This window comes from Protomyctophum bolini (genome assembly GCF_963924005.1).
Source record: "Protomyctophum bolini genome assembly, chromosome: 13".
NCBI lineage: Eukaryota > Metazoa > Chordata > Actinopteri > Myctophiformes > Myctophidae > Protomyctophum > Protomyctophum bolini.
Window position 1 is genome coordinate 16,185,635 of NC_137874.1, and position 25,176 is coordinate 16,210,810.

At 42.7% G+C, this 25,176-nt stretch overlaps 2 protein-coding genes across 2 annotated transcripts; both read left to right on the forward strand.

Annotated features, from left to right (window-relative positions):
- Positions 1-244: 244 nt before the first annotated feature.
- Positions 245-6,013, forward strand: LOC308327548 (uncharacterized protein; the record flags this gene model as incomplete). Its single annotated transcript, XM_080781069.1, has 5 exons — positions 245-367; positions 1,514-1,836; positions 2,591-2,624; positions 3,145-3,352; positions 5,689-6,013. The coding sequence occupies 5 exons, from the start codon at positions 245-247 to the stop codon at positions 6,000-6,002; spliced, it is 1,002 nt and encodes a 333-aa protein (XP_080637195.1). The 3' UTR covers positions 6,003-6,013.
- A 2,591-nt stretch (positions 6,014-8,604) lies between these two features.
- sms (spermine synthase) lies at positions 8,605-24,073 on the forward strand. Its single transcript, XM_080780590.1, has 11 exons — positions 8,605-8,771; positions 10,949-11,069; positions 12,454-12,541; positions 13,423-13,487; positions 13,622-13,797; positions 14,128-14,282; positions 15,155-15,244; positions 19,999-20,113; positions 20,926-21,005; positions 21,834-21,949; positions 23,938-24,073. The coding sequence occupies exons 1-11, from the start codon at positions 8,726-8,728 to the stop codon at positions 23,966-23,968; spliced, it is 1,083 nt and encodes a 360-aa protein (XP_080636716.1). The 5' UTR covers positions 8,605-8,725; the 3' UTR covers positions 23,969-24,073.
- The last annotated feature ends 1,103 nt before the right edge of the window (positions 24,074-25,176 follow it).

The following is a 25,176-nucleotide window of genomic DNA, read 5'->3' on the forward strand; positions in this document are numbered from 1 at the left end:
GTGTTGAATTTTTTTTTTTTGATTTTATAATATTAATTTGTCTTTTTGTATTCATTTATTTAATTTTTTTTATTTGTACTTTTAATTATTTTTAGTTATATATCTGTATTGTATTTGCTTTGTTCAGGACCCCAGGAAGACTAGAGGCTGTCTTTAATAGGGATCCTTTAATACATATAAACATAGCTCCTTTATCCAAAGTGTTTTCCAATATTATCACACATCGACGGCGGCAGAGGCAACCATGCAAAACTACCCACCTCCCTGCTTCTATGGGGAGCAGGGCTGTCTTGTTCAAGGACACATCAACACTATGCCAGGAGGAGCTGGTTCCCAGACAGCTGCTCTACCTCCTGAGCCGCTGTCGGCCCTGATACTCTTGAACTTCTGCAATCATCTGACTTTCTGTAATCACCGTGGCAGCAAGAATGAGAGGATGCGCAATGCTTTAATCTTGAGATGCTTTCCAATGGCACTGCATTGTATGTGTTCCCATGCAGTAATCACTGTGATGGCGATGCTTCATTCTGACAACATGCTCGGGGGTGATGATTGTTTATGCACAACAATGATATGGTAATTTCATGACCTGACTTTAACCTTTATTTAGCCCGGGTATGTTTCCAGCACAGTTAAATCCTGTGTTAATTTAAGCATTCTACGCTTCGTTGACGAGGGTCCCCCAGGGTTCTATCCTTGGTCCACACTCGATTCTTCCCTCGAAATCTCTTCACCAAAAATAGCCAATCTACAAGCTCGTAATGCACCACAGTAAGTGAGCTGGGCTTGTCTGCTATTCATGGCCAGAATCTATGGACACTATATGGTTCTTGTGGTTAACTCTGAGAACATAAAAATGGATGCAGGTGGAGCGTTGGTGGCTCTTTAACAGTGCTGCGTCACATTCATAGCTAAATGCATGTTCATTACAGCCAATATCTTCTGTACTAGAGCAATTGTAGTTTAGATGTCTTGCTCAAGGGCAGGTCGGGGGCAGAGGCTGAGGTAGTGAGGTTGGGGGCACTTTTCAACCGTCATATTCCCAGCTGGTCAAGAAAATTGAATTGAATCAACTTTATGGCCACAAATCCACTGTTTTACTAGGTTTCTGCCACCAGACGTGACTATACTGTAATGTTATCAATTCATCAAAACAACTCTTTTTTTGCAACCTACCAATTTTGAAACTTTTTATGTAGCCTATCCCATGATTTTGTAACCCATTTTTCACCCAGTGCCAATTGCCTAAACTGTAATCCTTGCCGCTACTCTCCCTCTGCTGACCGGGGGAGAGCCCCAAACTATGCTTATGCTTCCTTGAATGCATGATTACTCAGTGACCAGGCCGCTTCTTATCACCTGACACGGGGGACTTTCCCTGGTAGGGTAGGAACACGTTATTCCAACCAGGGGGAATTTCCCCGGTAGGAAGGAACACGTTATATTCCAACCAGTTCCTTTCCCCTCCATATCAGGCTGACTAGGGGGAGGCCAATTTTGAAACCTTTTATAGTTTTCTCCTTTATGTTTTCCTTTATTGCCTATCCGCTGCTCCTCCCCAATTGCCTCCTGTCCTCCAGGGGGGTTCATATTCAAACAGTGGAAGAAGAGGTTCCTCCTCCTGACAGCTGATGGTAGCCTGCTAGTGTGCCACGACGAGTCATCCCTTCCTGACCAACTGGTGGCCTTAAGCAGCTGTGAAACAATTGTGGAAGGCTCGGTGATCTTGGACCTGCCCAAGTTACCCACTGGTGGACAGCGAGACTGCTGTTTTGCCCTGCTCCTACCCGAGGATAAGTACCTACTACTGCTGGCTGACACGCCCCAAGACTGCAGGTCAGTAAGCAGGGGTCATCGTCATGCTGGCTTGTGGTATACATACAAACTTTATATTACCAGAAACACAAGAGCTAGCCCTGAATGATCATATCATAACAGGTCTGGAACTATGAGAGTGTTCAAATTACGGGTCCATTTGGTTCCATTTAAGGGGGTCCTTAAATGGACTAGTACTAGTTGGACTCCTAATATGCCATATTATTAATATTAATATTAATATTAATATTAATATTATTATTGTTATTATTATTATTATTATTTATTCTGAATAAAACGTGGAGAACCTGACATTCAGTAATTTGGTTGTATGATCAAAATAGGAACATTATGATGGTGTGTAAACAATTTTCCCACGGACAAGTCACTACAAGAGATATTGATGACCCCTGTCAGAAAATGACTCCTATGTCAGCTTTAAATGACCCCAGTTTCAATTGTTTTGCTTGGTACCTGGTGACTCAGCCAGTTAGTCAGTACATAGAGTAGAGTAGACCATGTGTTCCTTCATGTGAACATGAGGACCTGAGTTCAAATCTGACTCTTGTCTTGTCTTGTCTTAATTGTTTTGTCCTTGGTATCATGTCTCTTAAAGAAAGGTGTTCCGTTAATTAAACCTATACATAAATACCTACTGTACAACGGGTTGATAAACGTGCTTGAATGAATAAACATAGATATGATATCGTCGATATGTACGTATGCTTGTAGGATTTTAACAGAATGATAACAGATGTTTTTTCTTGCCATTTAGTCAATGGGTGAACATACTGAAGAAAGCAAAAGAGGTGAGTGCAGCCCCACTATATTCAACATGTAGATATATTCTACTGTTTGACATAAACACAGCATAGGTTATGGAGCCACAGAAGTCAGGAGGCTACTTCTAATCAACCCCCCCCCCCCCATTCCTACTAATCAGTCTGTTTCTCATTCGCTTGAAGCTTTTTTGCCCCCTCCTTTATTTACCCAGGGTAGTACTGTAGCTGAGCACAAGTGCTCATTTTCAGCAACGCCCTGCACATAGAAACACACACACACACACACACACACACACACACACACACACACACACACATTAAAAGCTGAACAGTACAACCCCAGTCTTGAAAGTTGCTATGTTGTTCATGTAATGTCTTTGCTCTGGGGGGGTTATAATCTCAGATTGTGTATGTTGTGCAGGTAATCTGTAATATCACATGAGCAGAGCTACACCGCCAAACTAAATGCAATAGCATTGCAATAAATGGTAAATGCTTAACCCTGAGCTGAAGTGTCTCAATGAAATGTGTTTCCTTTATCTTACAGGCGAGTGTCTCAGTTCCTCCACGCACATGTCAACGACATCGGGTATCGGCCCCATGTATTACTACTAATAATAATACTCTCAACCCTGGAAATGAGGTATCAGATATGGCCCCCAAACAAACTACTGACAAACCTCTGCCTGTGTTCGATGAAGAGGCATCATCTCAGAGCCCAACTCAAAGTAGAGTTGGCTCACTGAAGTCCAGAGGTGAGTTGAGATGTAGTTGCTGTGCTGTTGCCTGCCTTTGCATTGGCAGAATAGGAAGGAAACAACTTAGCATCCCTATTGTAAGCGCCATTTTGAGTCTCCTAATTGTGGCCAATGATGTCCACTGAGGGGTGTGGTCAAGTTCAGGTTGCCATAGTTACAGGGAGGGTATTTAACCCTGTCCCTAATGAATTGCAGGTGTTGTTGATAGGAGGCAAACTGTTTTCTGACTGTGCAGACAGGGACTGTTGCATTCACCACGTTTGACTGTTTGTTACTTATGTTATTTGCCTTCAAAGTATAGGATTTTGTAAGGAAAATAAATATAATTTAATATCCACTCTACGAACATTCTGGACCTCAGTTCTTTCAGCACACGTCTAAACTTCCTCATCCGTCAGCAGCCAGTAGCACCTAATACAGGGATTTAGGCGCTACATTTAGTCAGAAAACAGCCTCGGTTCCACGCTGGTTGTCTATTGGGAGGCAACTGGCAAGGGGAACCACCGGGGTCGTTCGGATTGGACTGGACAGTGGACACAGTACACACAGACAGGGCGTGTGTGTTTGGCGTGGAGTGGACGGATCTGTGGTGGGGAGCCAGCAGTGAGTGATCATCAACAAGCAGCTGCTGTTTGGGAGGTGGTCGGTTTTAACCCGGAGCTACAGGGGCGCTCACCGGGGGACGTCGGCAGCACCACCGCAGCAGCAGCCAGCCCAGCACCAGCATTGGTGATCGGGACCGGACCGCACGGAGCTCGCATCTCTTCAAAACTGACGGGCAAGACTGTAACATGGATGACTGGTTGGATGATGAACCTCCACTAAATATTCAGAAAATAATTGACTACCATAGACAAAGGTATTTTGAAGCCAATCGGGACGGGTGGTTGTATGGCCCAAATTGCCATGATGATGATGATGTCATCATCATATTTGATAGTGAGAAGAATTGTGTTGCTTCTCTTGACTGTGACAAAGACAATGGGGCTGAGGCTCTGAGTCTGAGCACACATGTGGAGGAGGAGCTCGCTCACCAGGCTGGGGCACCGAGGCCACAGGAGATGCAGGCAGAGCAAGATGCCATGATCAGCTGTAGCTTGGCTGAAGAATCAACTGCCAGAAAAGTGGTGAAAGGGCCACTTAGTGCAGGAAGGCCATTCTTCTCTCCAACTCGAGCTCCAGCAGAAAGGCCATCCTTCTCTCCAGCTCCAGCCAAGGCCAAGAAGGCAGCAGCTCCACAACCCAAAAAGGTCAAGAGCCTGGTAGCAAAAGACACTCTGATCCAGACCGCGGCTAAAGGGCCCAAGAAGATGAAGGCCAAGAAGCCTGTTGCCAAGAAGATGGCAGCTACAGGCTCAAAAGAGAGAAAGAGAGGAAAATGGCAGAGCAAGAGAAAGAAAAGATGGCAGAGCTCAAGAAAGGGGAAAAAAAGAAGATGGGAGAGCTCAAGAAAGAAACGGATAAAAGCAGAATATGCCTGAGTTTAAGCAGATCTCTGACATTCAGCCCCTCTCTAAAATCTGCTTGTGTCTATTTGAGTTGAGTTTTGAAATGAATATGATTTATTGCTTAAAATGTTGTATTTTGTTTTGTTCATTGCATTTTGGGTTTTAATGGCTCTTTGTATTTTTTGTTTTGAATTGCTCTGTTTTCACACCAGTAGCAATTGGGGGTGGGTGTGTAAGCGCCATTTTGAGTCTCCTAATTGTGGCCAATGATGTCCACTGAGGGGTGTGGTCAAGTTCAGGTTGCCATAGTTACAGGGAGGGTATTTAACCCTGTCCCTAATGAATTGCAGGTGTTGTTGATAGGAGGCAAACTGTTTTCTGACTGTGCAGACAGGGACTGTTGCATTCACCACGTTTGACTGTTTGTTACTTATGTTATTTGCCTTCAAAGTATAGGATTTTGTAAGGAAAATAAATATAATTTAATATCCACTCTACGAACATTCTGGACCTCAGTTCTTTCAGCACACGTCTAAACTTCCTCATCCGTCAGCAGCCAGTAGCACCTAATACAGGGATTTAGGCGCTACACCTATTCTGGACATTCAGTGAAACATTCAGTGAAAATAGCAGATCTCTCGATCTATATCGGCTACTTCTGACAAAGAGATTTGAGGTAGAAGGGGAAACAGGGTTTAAGAAGTGATTAAATGTCAAGTTTAGGATTTAATTTGAACATCAACATACCAAACATATGTTTACTAAACATGTGTTGTATGGTGTTGTGTTGTATTACCTTAAACATCTTGACACAGTTCACAGTTGGGAATGATCTAACCTCCCATTGAGTTGTCCTAATAACATTTTAATCCACCCCAACTGCAGGCAGAGGATCTCCACGGAACAACAGGGTGTCTTCAGAGGGTTGTCTGCGCCATGGAACTGACAAGAATGCTGAAGCGGTGAGGGCCGTGTATCTGCTGATGGGAGGGGCCGCTGCCTCCTCCGCAGTGGGTTATCTTGGGGCAAACATGGAGGCCAGAGCTTCTGACCTGCCCACAGATGCCAACTTCTGTGGTTCAGACGGAGCTCACCATTCAGAAAGCCATGCGGTCGCCTCGCCTCACTTCCACGACTATGACTTTGAGATGGCAGACATGGACTATGATGTTTTTGATTGTAGTGGGTTTTCTTTCTAACAAGTGCACTATGACAGCTACAGATGTGAATGGATGTTTAAAATAAAGTATAGTTTTGTCCATATGTCTGAAAATAAGTATTATTACCAGAATTGCTTGAACAATACTTTTTTGTGTTTGCCACGCTGGCCTAAGGTCAGAGACCATGTTTTCGCTCGTGTACGTCCGTCTGTCTGACGTGTCTGTCCGTGTGTCTGTCTGTCCGTCCATGTGTCTGTCCGTCTGTGTGTCTTTCCGTCTGCCATGGCAGAACTTCTGACCTGGCACCATTGCACCTGCATGAGGCAAATGATTTGCAAAACCTACTACAGATATTAGTACATTTTTCATCTACTACAGATAAACCTCACCCAAATCGATATACATTAACTCTCTGTAGTACTAGTGATCAAGACGTATCTGACAGTCTGATGTTTTACACAAAATGCCACAAATCATGAATGTAGGTAATTGACCCTCCCTAGTCCTACACATGTGTGTTGCCACTGCTATTTTACTCTGGCTCATCTGCCAGTAAGGAACCCCCACCATAGCATAGAGCTGGAATTGTGCTGTTTACTATTGTATTATAAATGCATCTGTATAAATTAAATGTGATTATTTATGTGCTCATGTCAAAATGTATATAACGGTAGTTGACTGATTCTTCCAGTAAAAACATTTATCAACCTATTCCTGACAAGGTTCCATTGTGTTTGGTGAAGTTCTTTTACCCTGACTGATGGGAGAGTTGTTTTTGTCCACTATTTATCTGAATAACTAGAACGGTGCCCGGCTGTAGACAGTGTTGGACAGTAACTAGTTACTAGTAATATATTACTGTAATAGTACTGTAAAATACTGCAAACGTAATATGTAATATAATATATAATATGTAATATATGACTCTTGATTCCAAGTAATAAGTAATTTTTACTTTTTTAAGGAGTAATATGTAATAAGTAACAGAGTAATATTGCCCAACACGGGCTGTAGACTGCAGGGGTTTTCAACAGGTGGTCCGTGGACCACCTGTTGAAATTTACGTCATATTTGGCAGACATTTGACCTAATTTCTCCTTTCATTGTCTATGGCAAATATGAGACGTGTGGGGACAAGATGACGTAAATGTTCCCTTGTCAATGGGAGTTAATGTTTGTGTTGTGGACATTTGACCGGAATTTCTCCTTTCATTATTGTTGATGGCAAATATGAGACGTGTGGGGACAAGATGACGTAAGTTTTCCCTTCATTGTCAATGGCATTTAATGTTTGTGTTGTGGATATCACACCCGTGTGAAGTGAGGGGCGCTCTTTATAACACACATCATAATGATGTAAAATAAACACTATATTTGCTCAGACATTATGTAAAATTCTCCATTCATTGTCAATGGAAATGAAATGTTTGTGTAAGGCAAAAATAGCCGATTTGCTCAGACACTGATGTAAAATTCTCAATTCATTGTCAATGGGAATGTTTGTGTAAGACGAAAATCTACACTAGTAATAGCTGAATATAGGAGGCGGCCTCAAAAATAAAATATTAGATCTGCATCTGCCTCACCCAGAAGCGTGCCGCTAACCGAACGTCTCACGCGCGCATGCGCATATTTCAGTACACTTCAATACAAGCGTAAACGTATGGCAGCCAGGCAGGCCACTGTTGACAGCTATGGGCATCGATCGTTCCGCTACAATTTAGTTTCGTTTTTAGCCGTTTAGAGTTAAGACCATTCAACCTTAAAAGCGGTCAATTTCGGTATTAATATAGGTTTAGTCTTGTCTTGTACAGGAGTCTGAGACGACTCCTGTACGGGACACTGAAATGTTAGCCCTGATTCCCTGAAACATGACATAATAATTATGAAAGTAAATGACGGAACTTCAACCTGTATTTTGCACTTGCAACATTGTCAGCCCTTACATCTACATACACGTTCAGATTTCAAATATAATGTCCTCACCTTCGGGCCACGGATGTTACAATTCTTCTCTGGTGGATATAAATACCCATGTCGTCTGTATTGTTCAATACAAAGCATTTTAATCCGATCGGTGGCAATTTTCTCAGTTTTTCCCCATATGCTCTCAACCACGCGCCCCTATCGGTCGGGAGGTGTACTGCACTCATATACATTATAACCCTATGAGAAAATGGCAACAGATCGGATTAAAATGCGTTTTATTTAACAATACGGAAGATACCGGTACTTATACCTACCCGAGTAGAATTTTAACATCCGCCGCCCTTGGATGAGCACTTTATAATTTAAATCGGAATGTTTATGTAGATGTAGGGTGTTGTAAATGTAGAAAGTGCAAAAAACTGCCATGACGCTCGTGACGGGCGAGCGTCCATGGCTACAAATTAAATGTATGCCAGGAAAGGACAACGTCCTGGCTATTGTATTAAATGTCAGAGCAGAGGTCTCAAGCACCTACACTAAATGACATTTCTACGAGTAATTGCGAAGATAGAGGAGCATGCATGTGTAGATCGGCTATCTAATAGCCTATTTTCGGCGAGCGACACCGTGGTACACTGCTACTACAAGCGGTGTGTGTTTTGATTGGCCGCCACTCCCCCTCCAGGGCAGCAGCTCTAGGTACTACACAGAACAGAAGCAGCAGCAGCAGCAACGGTCCTCTTCTCCCTGCTAGTCCCTGCAGACATACACAACTCCCAATTCTCCCCTGGCTGCCTGTAACCAGGCATGGCTGTCGGCTGTACTCAGACATCATGGCACTGCGACATTACACCCTCGACTTCAACCTCTCTGGCCCAGGTAAGAAGAAACTACAGCACGGACACAGAAACAGAATAGATGTGACTGAATGAACGGGCGGTGTGTGTGTGTGGATGTGTGGGTCTCTGCAGGAGAATGATCAGCAGAGGCTGTGAGCACAATGCTAACACGAATGCTAATGCTAGCTTGCCTGCTTGCTGCTGTGCTGAATGACCACCACCAGCACTGTGCTGCTGTCTGTGTGCTTGAAAGAACACGGCAGATCAGTGTAGGATAAATGAACCGTGCCGCGTTTGTTGTTTTTGATGATCCGAGGGGTGTTTTTCCCTTTCTTTACGACCTCCGCTTTCGTAGGTAAACAAATGGGACAAAGCGTGGTGGTGTTGTTGCAGACCTGGCATGCGGGCACGTTAGCGTTTTAACCCATGGTACCTAGGCATGACCTTTTAGCCTGCCCGGTGGTGATATCCGGGGTTAGCTAACTCGGATCTGTGCCACTTAAACCACTGGACCAGCTATCGGCTGATCTATGCAACTTAAACCAATAGGTTGATCAGATAGGTTAGTTTTAGTTCTGTTCTGTATGCCACTAAAAACACTGGCCATAGTTGTCTACTCGATCTACTGGACTGGTCAGCTATATATATCCTGATTTATGTCACTTTTAAACCATTGACCTCCAATAGCCTAATCTGTGCCACTTAAACCACTGACTCAGCTTCACTCACGAGATGTCATTGACAGTCATTCATTTGGTTGTTGACTGTGTTAGAGCAGGATGGACAATCTTTAATGGAAAAATATGTCTTACAGTCTTACTCTCCATAATACTACCTCAGTTCTTTAATGATCTTAAATAATATATACATTCAGATTTTATCTAAATTCAGAATGATATATTTTATTTTTCTTTGCTACAGGTCTGCGTTTTGTCAGTAAACGAATGGACAAAGCATGGTATTGTTGCAAGCCTGGTATGATGTGGCCATACTTGTGTTTAACCCTGGCACATATCAGCAATGACCCATTTAGCCTTTCCTGGGTAGTATTAGTAAGCTAACCCAGATCCTTACCCTAACCGTCTTCAACCTTACCAAATCGGTGTCTAAACTTAACCAGCAACCACACTAACAGATCCTAACCTGAACCCCCTGCATGGATTGGCCTCTGACCAATCATAATGTGGATGCGCAGAGGGTTTTATTGTGCGTTTCACCTGTGACGTGCAGTACATCACATCACAAATGGCACCTTTTAGAAACACACAGGGTTACGACACACATTTTAGGTGTGTCTTTAGCTGGTTTAATTGGCATTTGGCCGGATCTCTTATCACTGGATCATGCAATGATTGTCTGTGTAAGTAGTAAATCACTAATAAGGTTTCTTGTCGGTGTAAGTAATAAAGTGATAATAAAGTTTATGAGAGCGAAACTGTTTTTTCCCGCCATTTATGTGTTGATTTTGTCCTGCACCTGTACCAGAGTAGCCTGGTTATTATTAACCCCTCCCACTTTAAATCACATTTCATTCATTATGAATTAAATGTGTCAGATATGGATGTACTGAATGTGCACACTATTCTGCTTCTTCTGTTTTGTCTTATTCTGCAAGCGAGCCATTTATATTTTGCTGACTTGAATCGTATTCATAGAGAAGAGAAGCCTTCTGGTGTCCAAACACCTTCACCATACCTTCGGCACACTGTTTGGTGTGGTGTGCTACTGTGCTCTATGGCAGTGGATCTTAAAGTAGATTCCTATCACTCTGGGTTCCTTTAGCGAGTCTAAATGAACCCTTACAAGTCTGTAACTCTGACAGTATGCAAAGGGACCATATGGACCCTAGCGCCTAGTGGTTCAGTTTGTATAGTTTGTATATTGTCAGAGTTAAGGGGAGACCTTGAAATGTAAAAGTTTGAGAACCTCTATGGTACCGATGTCAATAAGGGGTCCAATTTCTGTGTTAGACCAATGTCAGTTATCACACGCTGGGGTGGCCATTTAGAGTTAGACTTACCAATTCTTTAATATGAATATTTTCTATTACAAAAAGAATCAATTCACAACATTTTATAGTAGTCATTTTAGCAGTAGCCTATGTACTTCTCTCTCTACTACTTTATTTCACCGAAATGAAAACATTTGCTAACCGTTGTTTTGCTGATATTTCACTATTTGAAAACGAAATCATATTCTGTTTTCTCTATTTTTCAGCTGACTGCCCTTCTACGGTCCGTAGTCTGCAGTCCATATTCCAGGAGCAGGAAATGACAGAAACTGTCCATGACACAGAGGGACATGGATACCTTGCTACCTTCCTTGGTAAAAAGGGCAGGTAAGCATTTGAATGCCATTCATCGTCATTCACATAGTTTGCATGGTAGCACAGCTGCAGTTTGAACCTTTGAATTCATGCACACCGTTTTCCTCATTCTCAATCAGAATGCTTTTGTGTCATACTTGTATGCCTGCTCCCATGAAAATGCCACCTGCATTCAGATACCATTCAGGAAAACTATTGATTCCCCATTTAAATGTATCATCTCTTCACACAATTGCTCACTCTGTTCAGATGAGCAGAGGCTTTGTGTATTTGATCTAAGGGCTTTGGCACTTCCTGTTGTTGTATTGAGTGGTAAATACAGTTGGTGGTGCTTTGTGCTACTCTAATCCTCGTGTGAATATAGCTCCACACACAGCTGTTAAAAGCTAAATGTTCTGCCAGAAAGGTTGTGTCCCTGACTCCCAGAACCACCACAGGTTTCTACTGTTGGCCACTGCCTTAACCAAGTGCCTTGCTCAAGTGCACTTTCAACTTTGAGACCAACTTTTGAGAAAAGGGTAGGGCATTTCTCATTGCATCCTACTGCCCACATACTCTCTAGCTCATTGTTTCCCAAACACTGGTTCGGGACCCATTTGTGGGTCGCGGACACATTATTATGGGTCCCCTTATTTTGTGGTTTCCTACATTTTAGCTTTTAAAAGAACGAAAATACATTGCTTGTATGCACCTGGGACGTATCCTCAGTGATGTATCCCAAGGTCATCGGGGTTTCGGGTCTTGCGAACATCATACCCCTCACTCGGGTGACCCAGCCGGGGTGATCAAGTCTCGACTTACGTCCCAGTAGCTACCCTCGATCAGACCCACTAGGGAAAGACCAGGGCCACACAATCCGTTGGATCCACTCCGGAACTACTCTGCCAGGACTGGGAGGTACAATTCTGGTATGTGGAGGGACTAGGCTCTGTGGGTTGACTCCTGTCCAGGCCCCTCCTACATCTAACCAGGTCCACGCCTGCTCTCACCAGGAGTACAGCCACGACCTGTGCATTGCACCAGACTCCCAGCACCAGACACTTCATTCAGGAGTTAATTATTATTATTTGAAAACATTTTCAAAAAACATTCCCAAAAAAGAAAAGCTTTTGATGAATTGGTCCTGGGCGAACATCTAATTTCTGTTTGGGTACCACTGCTCCAGCTGGTCTGGCAACTTTTTCATCGCAACATACTAACATAGCATCTCTGCTATTTGTCTGAAGTTTAGCAGATCTACAAGCTCACAAAGCGTTGTAGTGTGTCTATTTTCGGTGTGTGGGACAAACAACTATAACTCAGGCTTAAGATATATTGGCCCAGTTGCATACTTACTCTCTCTCTCCGTATCCCTCCCTCTCACTCACTCTCTCTTTCCATCTTTGCGCCTTCCCAGGTTTGTTATTCTGCGCGTGCACTCTCATGGATTGGTTACCATTGATCTGCAGTGTTATGACGAGGACAACATTGCACAAGTAGACAATGTAGGTGATGCTCAGGACACATGATTGTGTTCTTTACTTTGACAAAGCACTGTACTTCATCCATGTAGTTTCTGTGTATAGTAATGAGCATGCTTAGACGGCACCATCGGTCGACAATGTCAGTCAGTCTGACAATCGTGGTCAGTAATACAGTATTTCCTGTGCACTTTACAATGGTAGGGATTTTAGGAGAGCCGTTTCGAGCACTTATCCTGAATCTGTCTGACACAAATAGAAAAAAGTGCACACTGCAGCCAGTATGTAACACAAAGCTTCAGTGTCTCTACCAACTCTTTTACCAGAGCATTCCTCGTAACCTCCCTTGATTGGAAACAGAGCGACTCTCACTCTGTCGAGTAGAGGCTCAGTTTGAATGCAATAACAAGTGGCATGATTCAGGGCTGCAGCTATTGATTATTTTCTTAGCGGTTTATTCTAGCGATTGCTTTTCGTGTGTGTGAGCGAGTGAGCGTGTATCAATGTACCATATATATATAGTTGCTGTCGAGCTGAAATCTCTTATATCGATATTATAGCTTTTATTTTATTTTCTTAAAAGAAAATGGCAGATCTAAAAGCTAGAAACGTGGCGCAAAGCAACATGTTTTGAGCTTGTCGATCTGTTATTTTTTTATTTGGACATACGTATGAGGTTTCCATCTGACAGAGACTATATATACACACACACACACACACACACACACATATCAATGAGACAATTCGAAAAAGAATATTAGATTTTTATCTTTAATAAAAGTGTTATTTATTTTATAATTGATTACATTTATTATCTTAACTGTTGCACCCCAGTGGCATTCCTACAATACAGCTGTACACACCTTTGCAGCGTTACGAACAAGATGTGTGTCATCTCTCTGCAGCTTTTAAATGCACTGGAAAAGAGACTAAAGATTCTCCTTAAAGGCAATATCAGGAGGATCAAGAGGTAAGCATTGGATAATATGTTGACAGTCGCACATTGTGGACAGTGAGTGGACACTATGATGGTACCCCATGCCTGCCTTGCGTGATGCAATATTAAACGGTGTGGTATACTTGGCTCCTTCCAACCCACTCCAGGCTTCCAGCTCTCACCCGGGGCTCAGCTGTTGATCGGTACTGGCCCACAGCAGATGGCAGACTGGTGGAGTATGACATCGACCGGGTCGTGTATGACAAAGATTCTCCATACCAAAACATAAAGATTTTGCACTCTCAGCAATTTGGAAATATCCTAGTCCTCAACGGAGACGTTAGTAAGTATACTGTAATAACTGTATGCAAGGCTAATGACAAGTGGAATTTGAGCAGATTTGAAAGAGCAAGGGAGGTGCCAAATATATTACGTTTAGTGCAATTACTGTGGTATATTTGTGACCCAACTCTGTCCTTTATCTTATAATTGACTGCTAACAATCATTAACCGAATATAACGGACCTAAAAGTTCATAAAGCGATGTGATGCATTGGGAGCTACGAAATGTTTGCCTATTGTTGTCGATAGGTTTGCTTATTTTTGCATAACGGTCGCCTATTATTCTAACATGTGCCAGACTGCCAGTGATTTGTTGCGTGTTCCGTTCCAGATATGGCAGAAAGTGATTTAGCATACACCCATGCCATCATGGGTGGTGGACAAGAGAACTATGCCGACAAAGAGGTGCTGATCCTGGGAGGTGGTGATGGAGGGATCCTCGCTGAGGTTGTCAAACTCAAGCCAAAGATGATCACCATGGTGGAGATATCCTTTCGGGGCTGTGCAATGCTGACATTCCTTTTCTCATGTGCTGGGTACAGGATTTTTCTCAACGTGTATTTAAAGCAGGGTCCAACTGCTCAAGGTGTGGTGACTCTAGTCTAAAGGACCATACCAGTGGTCTGGCACAATTAGGGTTTGCTGACATTGACTCTTTTATATATGTAAGTTAGCAATAGAAAAAAAATAGAAAAATTACTCAAAGCCTTGAATAGGCAGTGGCATGTTTTGATGTCAGAATGGTCCACTGTGTCCATTGTGGAAAAGACAGAATTGATGAGTTTTAGCATTTATAAGCCTGTACCTTACTGTACGTCCCCAAGTCTAACGGCGAGTTTCGATATAGCAGTTCAGAACCCCACTGAACTGTGTGGCCTTGCACGGCCCAGGACCCAAAATGTCTTCCGTTTCCATAGCATAATAGTACGCCCCTCTCATATCCACAGCTATGCGTAGACTACGGTTATTGACACTCCTTTGTAATGCTTCTTGCCTAACAATGTAATACAGATAAGTGGCCAATCGTACTGTACACACCAATGCAAATCACTCGTGCAGGCAGTACTAGTGGTATCGTACGAACCAAATAGTTCCTTACAGGTCTGTAAACACAGAGGCCCCTTTTCCACCAAAATAACTTTAGTTCTACACAGTATTATTAGAGGTCAGGTGGATGTAAGCATTCCAGGATGTTTCAAGTCACATCTCGAACAGAGCTGCAAGACATTGCAAGTTGTTTCTACTTGGTCAACTCTCAGATAACACAATCTATATGCTTGTCTTTTACCACGTTTGTTGTTATTTTCTACTGTGTATCCAGACCTGCTGTTCTTTTTTTGCCTTGACAAAGTGCGCACATTGACCAAATGGTGATCGACGGGTGCAGAACCTACATGAGGAAGACTTGTGGGAATGTCTTGGACAACCTGAATGGAGACTGTTACCAGGTGAGCCAGGACTTGAGTTGATAAAGTTCTGTACCCAAATATAAAAATGAATGAATGCTAATCGTCCTAATGTTGGTGATAAATAACACTTAAACTCACTGCCGGACCGGGCAGGGAGGAGGGGCCGCTTCAGTTCTGAGCAGATCCACATGGGCACGCATACAACTTGAGGACAGTTGTGAGAAAATGGGCTCTATGCACACACGCCTTTTTGGAAAGAACTTCTCTACTTCCTTCACAGGTGTTACTGCTGATAGGAATGAATGCTCACAGGTGTTACTGCTGATAGGAATGAATGCTCACAGGTGTTACTGCTGATAGGAATGAATGCTCACAGGTGTTACTGCTGATAGGAATGAATGCTCTAGTCTGTTCCATTCTGGTCAAACAGAGTCAGGGTGCTGCTATTGTGCGTGTTGGCTCACTGGAAACACTTTTCTACACCAGTGGGTCTCAAAGTGTCCTTGAGTGGGTTCCAAATGCCCCCATACGGGTGTGCGTTATGGGTAGGGTGACTAGATCCAAAGTGTTCATTTGAGGGACAGAAGTATCACTTGTGTGGGACGGGACGGTACAGGGGGCGGAGTAGCAACTTATTACTTAAAACCTTTGATTCTAACATTAAATTAAATAAGAAAGTTACCTCTTATATCCAAGTTATGCAAAGTTATGCAAATTCTGGCATATTTTCATATAATGCTCAGATTACGAGCCCAATTTTTGAGGTCTGGCTCATGGACTTGACTTATTTTTGTATTTCCATTAACACCTGAATGCAGCCTGACTACTGACCAGTAACTACTGCCTTATTTAGTATAGATGAAGATGGAAAAGATTTTGTAGTGAATTCAACAACTTGCAGTTCACTTAATTTACCTGTAGGGGGAGACAGGAAGCAAAGAATGGATAAAGTTTGTTATTCAAGGTACTATGCTGTTTTGGAGGGAATTGGTCTCACTTTATCCTGCTACCCTAATAGACAGGGGTACATGAGCACCTGGCCGTTCATTCGTGCTCTATCTCCGACCAAGCCACACTTCCACCACACATCTCTCTATGCAAAATAAAACCTGCACACTCCCACAAAAGACATAGACTACATTGCATTCGCCAAAAATGTCTTCTTTACTGTTTAAATATTACTTTTCTGAAACACGCTATTCTTGCTCAACCTCAACAGCCTACGTCAGAATCGTCATGTTGGCGTCTACTACGCCAACTACGTTCACTTAATGGGGCCAGTCCTTCACAGTGACACACGCGTTAGATCAACCACGCGACCGGGATGGTTTCTACCCCTCAATGTCGTGCCTACTCTACACTGCCATCCGAAGGCCCCTCCCCCTTTCACTGCTCCTGTGTGTGACCTGTGAACTACTCTCTGACTGCACTGTGGCTTGATTTATATGTGCGAGGTTGAAATGTAATGCACATAAATTAATTATAGGTCCAGCAAGCAAATCATGATTGTCTGTTTGTGCTCAATAGGTCACCATCACATTCCGATTTTAGGTGTTGTGTTTTCTATGACATTTATTTGGGCCAGTAGTTTCATATCTATCCTTTTTCCGACCAACACAGAACATGCTAACGGTGTTAGCGCGTTAGCATCCATCTTGCTTTTCATTTATATGTGCGAGGTGGAAATGTAATGCACATAAATTAATTATAGGTCCAGCAAGCAAATCATGATTGTCTGTTTGTGCTCAATAGGTCACCATCACATTCCGATTTTAGGTGTTGTGTTTTGTATGACACTTTGGCCAGTAGTTTCATATCTATCCTTTTTCCTTTGACCAACACAGACCATGCTAACGGTGTTAGCGCGTTAGCATCACACAGCTTACAGCGTCAGTGTTGCATGAATACTTTCAACCATGACAATGCCGACTACTTTTGCTACACACACTTCCCAAGGATTATGGAGATGTCTTTATTTTTTTTTTAAGGTTGAGAAATGAAATAATTATGGTCGTTTCTAATCTCAGCATTTCACAAGAGAAAGACGTGGATGCCTTTCGCTGCGCTGTTGGCGTTGCCATGTCTCATAGAAACAAGTAAATAGGTCTTTAAAAAGAATCCCAAAACAAGCGCATATAACAGGGGTCTGTAACCTATTTTAAATGAAGTGCCATGTTTTTATTTTCTAGATAGTGAGTCAGCCACAAGCTCACATCACAACAATAATCCATGTAATAATCACAATAACAATACTAATAATAATAATCATAATAATCCTGCTACCCTAATAGACAGGGGTACATAAGCACATGGCCGTTTATCCAACAGCTTTCTCCGACCCAACCACACTTTCACCACACATCTCTATATGCAAAATAAATTCGGCACACTCCCAGAATACATATAGGCTACATTTCATTGAAAGAAATGTCTTAATTACTGAATAAATATTACTTTTGTCAACCACGCCATTGTTGCTCAACATCACCAGCCTACGTCAGAATCGTCATGTTGGCGTCTACTACGCCAACTACGTTCACTTATTGGGGCCAGTCCTTCACAGTGACACACGCGTTAGATGAACCACGCGACCGGGATGGTTTCTACCCCTCAATGTCGTGCATTTGCTGCGCCCTTCTAATGCTGCGCCACGCCTACTCTATACTGCTCCATGCGACTCGAACAGCGTCAGCAGCAGCAGCTCCGAGCCTCCGTCAGAAAGGCTGCCCACAGCACTGCACAGCCCCACACCCAAATGAATCGAATTAATGAATAAGGCGCTTATATCGCTATTGCTCAGTGGATGGGACATTTACATTAAAAGCAATCGGATGGACGCGTGGATAACGGCATGGTTGTGTGCAATCGGAGGGAAAGCTTCCATAATCCATATAGCTTCCATGCTAGCTGCTTCAGACACAGGGGAGGGGAGGGAGAAATAGTGCGAAATAGCGCTTATGCAACAATTACCCTAAAACACAAACACCTCAACTCGATGTCATTGTGAATAAGAATTTCGAGCGAAATAATAATTTTTGGAAGGACACTTTCACCCAGTATGAAGCTAAATGTGGAAGCCGTGTGTGTCACACCAAAACGGCTGACCTATAGAATCCTGTAACCAGCCTCTCGCACTGCCTGCGAGTTGGCTCCGTCTAAGGCTCCGTCTTATGAGCAAATTTAGAACTTCCGGTCTGACAGTTAGCAGATTTAAGACATCCGGTTGCTTTCAGAATAAAATAAGATTATTTAATTCGTTAATTAAATAATTTTTACATTACATTATTAGTATTATTATTACATTACAGTTATTGTAAAGACACACATTATGTTTCTGTGTAAAAATAAGTAATTAAATAACATAAAAAAGTTATCTAAATGGATAAATGCTATTCACTGGAGTGCATGGACTTTATAAAGTGGACACTGGACAAAAGACGGCCCCGCCAGGCAACTATCTGGACATACCCACGCGTTTGGGAAGATGTCCTCTACCACCCCACAGTCTCCGCTAAGCGGGAGAGGTGTAAAGTTCACAGCAGCAGAGCTTCTACTGGGGTCAATGCAAAAAAATGTACCGTTTCCGGACCCAGAATGGACACTGGACAAAGAGGCCTCCGCGAGGCAACTATCTGGACATACCCACGCGTCCGGGGAGATGTCCTCTACCACCCCACAGTCTCCGCTAAGCGGGAGAGGTGTAAAATTCAGAGCAGCAGACCTTCTATTGGGGTCAACACTCAAAAAAGTGCCGTTTCCAGACCCAGAATGGACACTGGACAAAGAGGCCTCCGCGAGGCAACTATCTGGACATACCCACGCGTCCGGGGAGATGTCCTCTACCACCCCACAGTCTCCGCTAAGCGAGAGAGGTGTAAAATTCAGAGCAGCAGAGCTTCTACTGGGGTCAATGCAAAATAAATTACCGTTTCCGGACCCAGACTGGACACTGGACAAAAGACGGCTCCGCGAGGCAACTATCTGGACATACCCACGCGTCCGGGGAGATGTCCTCTACCACCCCACAGTCTCCGCTAAGCGGGAGAGGTGTAAAATTCAGAGCAGCAGACCTTCTATTGGGGTCAACACTCAAAAAAGTGCCGTTTCCAGACCCAGAATGGACACTGGACAAAGAGGCCTCCGCGAGGCAACTATCTGGACATACCCACGCGTCCGGGGAGATGTCCTCTACCACCCCACAGTCTCCGCTAAGCGAGTAAATGGGTGCTTATATTTCTATGTGAAATGTGGTGATGCTGGCATCACAATAGATGCCAGCATCACGCTGCCTCCGTCTAATAAGCACATTTACAACTTCCTGTTTGGAAACCGAAACAGATGCTTCTGACATTTGCCTGTGCGTGCTTAATCGTTGTACTTCTGAACACATTTCCCAAATCTCAGTGATTTATCCACACATCGCTCTGTGTGTGTGTGTGTGTGTGTGTGTGTGTGTGTGTGTGTGTGTGTGTGTGTGTGTGTGTGTGTGTGTGTGTGTGTGTGTGTGTGTGTGTCGCGTCGCCCTCCAGCTGCAATTGCGAGTGTGCGCTGTGTGCAGGGCACACTACTGAGTTTAAAACCACAGCTGAAACATGAAGTGGAGTCTGTCAATTCCCGCAATTTCCTTCTTCCCATATTGCGCTGCAACGACACTAGGATTGAGCCCCCCGAAGGGGGGCGAAATTCTAGTTATTATAATAAAGCTGCTGTAAACTTGTTGGGTACTTGTTTCCTGAAACACTTTGAAGGAAGAACATATTTGTGAAATAAATGTGTTTTGTCATACATGCCAGGTTCTTGTGGAGGATTGTGTTCCTGTGTTGAAGAAGTACGTTCAGGAAGGGAGGACGTTCGATTACGTCATCAACGACCTGACGGCGGTCCCCATATCCACCTCGCCGGAGGAGGGTATGTGTATGTGTTTTAAAGCAGGGGCCTTCAATGTTTTTCAGCCCAAGGACTCCTTAGCTGAGAGAGAGATGAAGCAGGGACCCCCCCACTACATATTGTATAACATTGTGTTACAGATTAAACCTTTTCATTCATGCTTCATAGAATTTGTTTGACAGCACTATCATTGTGTAGCGTTGTGTTGGATACTTGGATTCATGTTAATGTGTATTTTCACTTTTCAGACAGTTAACCTCTTGAATCCTCAACACTTGTATTTGGTGTGCTCTTTATTCCCTCTACACACCAAACCTCTTTGTCACAATGCTTCACAGCGTATAGATCGGCTATTTTTTATTTAATATTACCCACAGAATAGGGATTCTAGGGTTAAATTGGTTAATTGTAAAAAGAATAATAAAAAAATAATAGAATAAATGTTCCTAACACAAATATTTGGCGGCCCCCCCTGTAGTAACTCATAGGACCCGTTAGGGGTCCCGGATCCCCTGTTGAAAGCCCCTGTTTTAAAGCTTACCTATCCTTAACAGTTTTCTATATTTTTATTTATTTTATTTATATTGATTTAAAGATCAGCCTACTAAGCCAAAGACCTTGTATGTGTAATCACGCTTGCTCTATATGTAAAGTGTTTAGATTACTTGTTGTGATTAGGCACTGTAATAAAATGTAATAAGCGGAATAACCACTATAGTAAAATCACTTGCAGGTTAATGCTATGGAAGTGGGCTGTTTGTTATCTGTTACAAAATACAGTGTTGCTTTCTGTTACGTTTTCTGAAATCTATTCATGTGTGAAACCTGCTTAGATTCTACATGGGAGTTCTTGCGTCTCATCTTAGACCTGTCAATCAAAGTACTACGTCACAGTGGGAAATACTTCACACAGGTAAGTCCTTTCTTTAATATTTGGCTCTGATTACGTGCCTCTTATCATTCTGTAGGAATGTTGTGGGAAGCCTGACAGCCTTTTTTCTTTGTCTTACAGATTATCTCAGATATGTCCCTAGGCCTAGGGCTAGGGCAGTGCATGTTTCCCAAAACCCTTTTAGCTCAATACGCCAAATAGAAATTAAACGTTTGCCCTGGACCCAAACAAGTAAAAATAGCAGATTTACAAGGTCTGCTAGTTTCACTACTTGTTTTTTATTATTATTTAGGAAATACTTTTTCAAATATTTTTAAAGGGGATATTTACTCGCAAACCATGAAAATTGGTCCGCGACCCAACCCAAACATCTGTCCTGGCTATGGTGATACATTTTGTCGAGACGATACAGAGATGAAACGATGTCTCCAAGATATGCCTTTTCAGAGATATCGTATATAACGACCACCTAAGGCAGTGGTTCGAAAACCTTTTCAGCCAATGACCCAAAACAGAAATTAGGTATTCGGCTCGGACCCAAACTAGTGAAAATAGCAAAAACGTGTCGCTTCGTGCCGCGTTGTGAGCTTGTAGATCGGCTATTTTCACTACTTCTTATTCTTAAATATATGTTCTAATTTATAGAATTTCTCTGATTTGTCTTTATTTAATTTCTTCACGAAAGTTTTGTTTTTAATTTATCAAAAGTGTTTTGGGAATGTTTTTAAATAATAATTAAAAACCAAATGTAGGAAACAAAAACTAAGGGGACCCATAACTATGTGTCCTACCCACTGTTTGGGAAACAACAGGACCCTAAGGTTCTTTCCCTTGTTGCTGTGTTGTCAGGGCAACTGTGCGAATCTAACGGAGGCTCTGGGTCTCTATGAGGAGCAGCTGGGAAGGCTCTCGTGTCCCGTGGACTTCTCTAAGGAGGTGGTGTGTGTGCCCTCGTACATGGAGCTGTATCCTTTATAGGCTATAGCAGTCTTGGAAGACCTGAGGCCGATTCTAAAGTACAACAAAAATTATGTTGCTATTTACTGTACATATCAACAACTACCCCAAAATGGGAGGGAGGGCGAAATCCATTTGACCCGACCGCCGCGTCGGTCGGTAAGTCCGAGGTCGTTCGGTAAGTCACATAGTTTTCAACTGGGAAAGGAAACGTCTTAGTAGAAAGTAAATCACACCCATGTGAAATGAGGGGCGCTCTTATTGTACATCATCATAAATGGCCATTTACTGCTTTTTATATAGAAATAAAATTGTGCATTAAATAAAATTATGCATAATTAAGTTCAGCCTTTTGGCCCGGCCCTGCAAAATATTATTTGTTTCTCATTTGGCCCCTTGGGAAAAATAATTGCCCACCCCTTGGCTAGAATGTCTCTCTAAAGGTAAAGGTATGTCGAGCAGTTTCCGAAACCTGCAAATCAAGTTAACATGCCAGAGGTTATTTATGAATAGATGCAGTAGTTGTGGGCCGTTACTGTACAAATATTTTTACGCTGATAAGACTACCTGCACCTTTTCTTTCCCATGAGAACCAGGTATGAATAGAATGCATTATATAATATCTTCAATTGTCCACCAGTGTAGAAAGTTGAGTTCGACCAAAACAAACGACAGCATAAAAAGCAGAAAGCAGTAAGTAAAAACAAACGCATGGACAGTCCTATTACACATGAAGAACAGCTCCTCCCAATGTCGGCACTTGACTTGGGATGAAGGACACTTTTATGTCCCCTTATTGTTTAAGTACCGGTTCCGCCATTTCTCCGCAGTTTTAGCAGTTCTGTGCTGTCGTTTTCCACGAAAGTCGTGGGAATCGCTCAAGAACTGAAACTTCGTCAAAGGACCTCTGACCTTTAGATCTCCCGATGAGTCACACACATGATTTGCTCCATCCACTTTTGACGACGTTAAAAAAAGCTACGTTAAAGATTTTCATAGCCTGGTTAACCACTACCCCTTGAAATCGCATTTCCATTAATTTGTGTGGAGTTTGGACCCAAAGCCTGGAACACCTTTTATTTATTTATACGTGGTGCAACCACTTCATTAACCGTCTTGCCGCCAGCCTTTAATCGCATGTTTTCCTGTATAGAAAAATATATAACTGCTAATTTAATACGGACACTGATAGTTCCTGATTTGTTTGTATTTTTATGCACTTTCAAATAGAGTGCCCCTGCGTGGGACTGTTTTTGGTGGATTTTTTACCATTCCCGCATGCGCTGCAATGTTCTTATTTCTGACCTCTGCTCCCATCCACAAAACAAAAAATGAATTACCGTTTAGTCCCACATAAGCCTGCAATATTAACGTCTAGTACTACAAAAGCACATGCACGAGCGAGGGAGAGAAACTGACTGTGGACATCACACACACGCACACATGCGTGCGAGAGAGAGAGAGAGAGAGCGAGAGAAAGCTCACTCGTTTTAACCCAAACACTGGCAATTAATAGAGATGGACAGACAGATGGACATTACGGACTACTGCTTGGCATTAGGTTATTAAATGGATGCATTATGCACGTAACCTTTTGGGAACAACATTTCTCACAGAACCACACATGCTTCAGGTGCACTGGTATCTGGTGATAAAGGTGCAGGATTTTTCAACAACTGCTACATTTGCATCGGTTGCTGCAGGACCCTAGCCATGCGTACCCAGACGAATCTGCCATTGCAAAATATTTTTCCCCAGTGATATTGTCTGGCTACACGAGGCTAGCCCATGCTAATGCAGGGCCTTACGTCCAAGCACTGAATACAACACAAAACATAATTGTAATCTTTCAAGCCGCTTTTCACCCTTTATCATCAGAAGAAGGTCCCTACAAACAATTCCTCTGAGTTGGAGCGAGATTTGCAGTGGATGTGCATAAATGCTACATTATAGTTGTTTTTTATAGTATGATCTGTTCCTTAATGCAATGTCTCAGATGGGTGTTCTACACGGTATGGAAGAAGTAGAGCCCTCCCCTCCACCCTCGCCCCGCCTGCCTGCTGAATGTGAAAACCCCTTCCCCTTGTAAGCTGTAGCACTGCGGGGAGAGATGACCCTGTTTTTAGTACCCCTCTGTGTCAAACCGTTCTTCCAACCCTGTTTTAGATGTCTTGTTTTATCATCGTATGTGTTTGTTCAAACTTCTTCAGAGATTGTACTTTTTTTCTTTCTTTTTTTTTTCTTTGTCGTTTTGTCCAATGTGTGGCTTGAATTGTTGATTTATAATTTTTTTCTTGCATGTGCTCTCAAAACTGATTGGCAAGTCACTGATTTCATACACTGAGATGTAGGGTAAAAATCTAACTTTGTTAACTTGGTTTTACCTTACTTTTGGAATGTCGAGATACACCGCTCCTTTTTGCGTGGTAGAAACCAGCATAACCTGAGCACAGTTGAAGTTTGGGTTTTGTTTTGTTAACCTTTTTTTTCTTTTCTGTCACTGTGGCTTGAGTGTGATTTGATTCTCGGTGCTTTGCAGGATGTGTAAAAGGCAGTTTGACCCTGCCCATTGAGTAGGGATGGGACCATAAGAACATTTCATGTCACCGTTATTGTGGCCAAATTAATTGAGATTCACAATATTATTGTGATAATATAGTCCCATGGCCACTGGCTACTATGTTAGCCATGAAGCTAAATACATTCGTATACAGTATAACACAGTATCATAATGTAAAAAACATTTAAATGTCAACATTTGTCGCTGTTGCGTTAAGTAGACCTACCTTGCTGTAATGTTGAATCTGTACCTGTAGTTTTTCAAACAGAGCATGGCTGGATGTAATGGATGCGTTGATGTTGATTCCCTTTATGGAACACATTATATAATGCACATTTGGTATTGAATCTGGAGTATTCCAAAACGTCTGATTTTGTTGTAGAGGATAAGCTTCTTAAGTCATGCTAACCTTATGTAGTACAAATATGGAAGCCTAGATTCGAAATGTAGGGACAGTACCACCCTGTTGAGCCTACTACAAAATGGTCATTTCCACACGTGTAATGGACGGGCTGTTTCCATATCTGCCATTCCTCTAGACCGGCGCCAGATATGAAACAAATTGATCGCGATAAACAATATCATATATCGTCCCATCCCTATACCACTGAGACTTTAAAGCCTGTGTTACGCTTGTCGTGTGTGTGTTGCACACCGAAATAGCCAATCTACAAG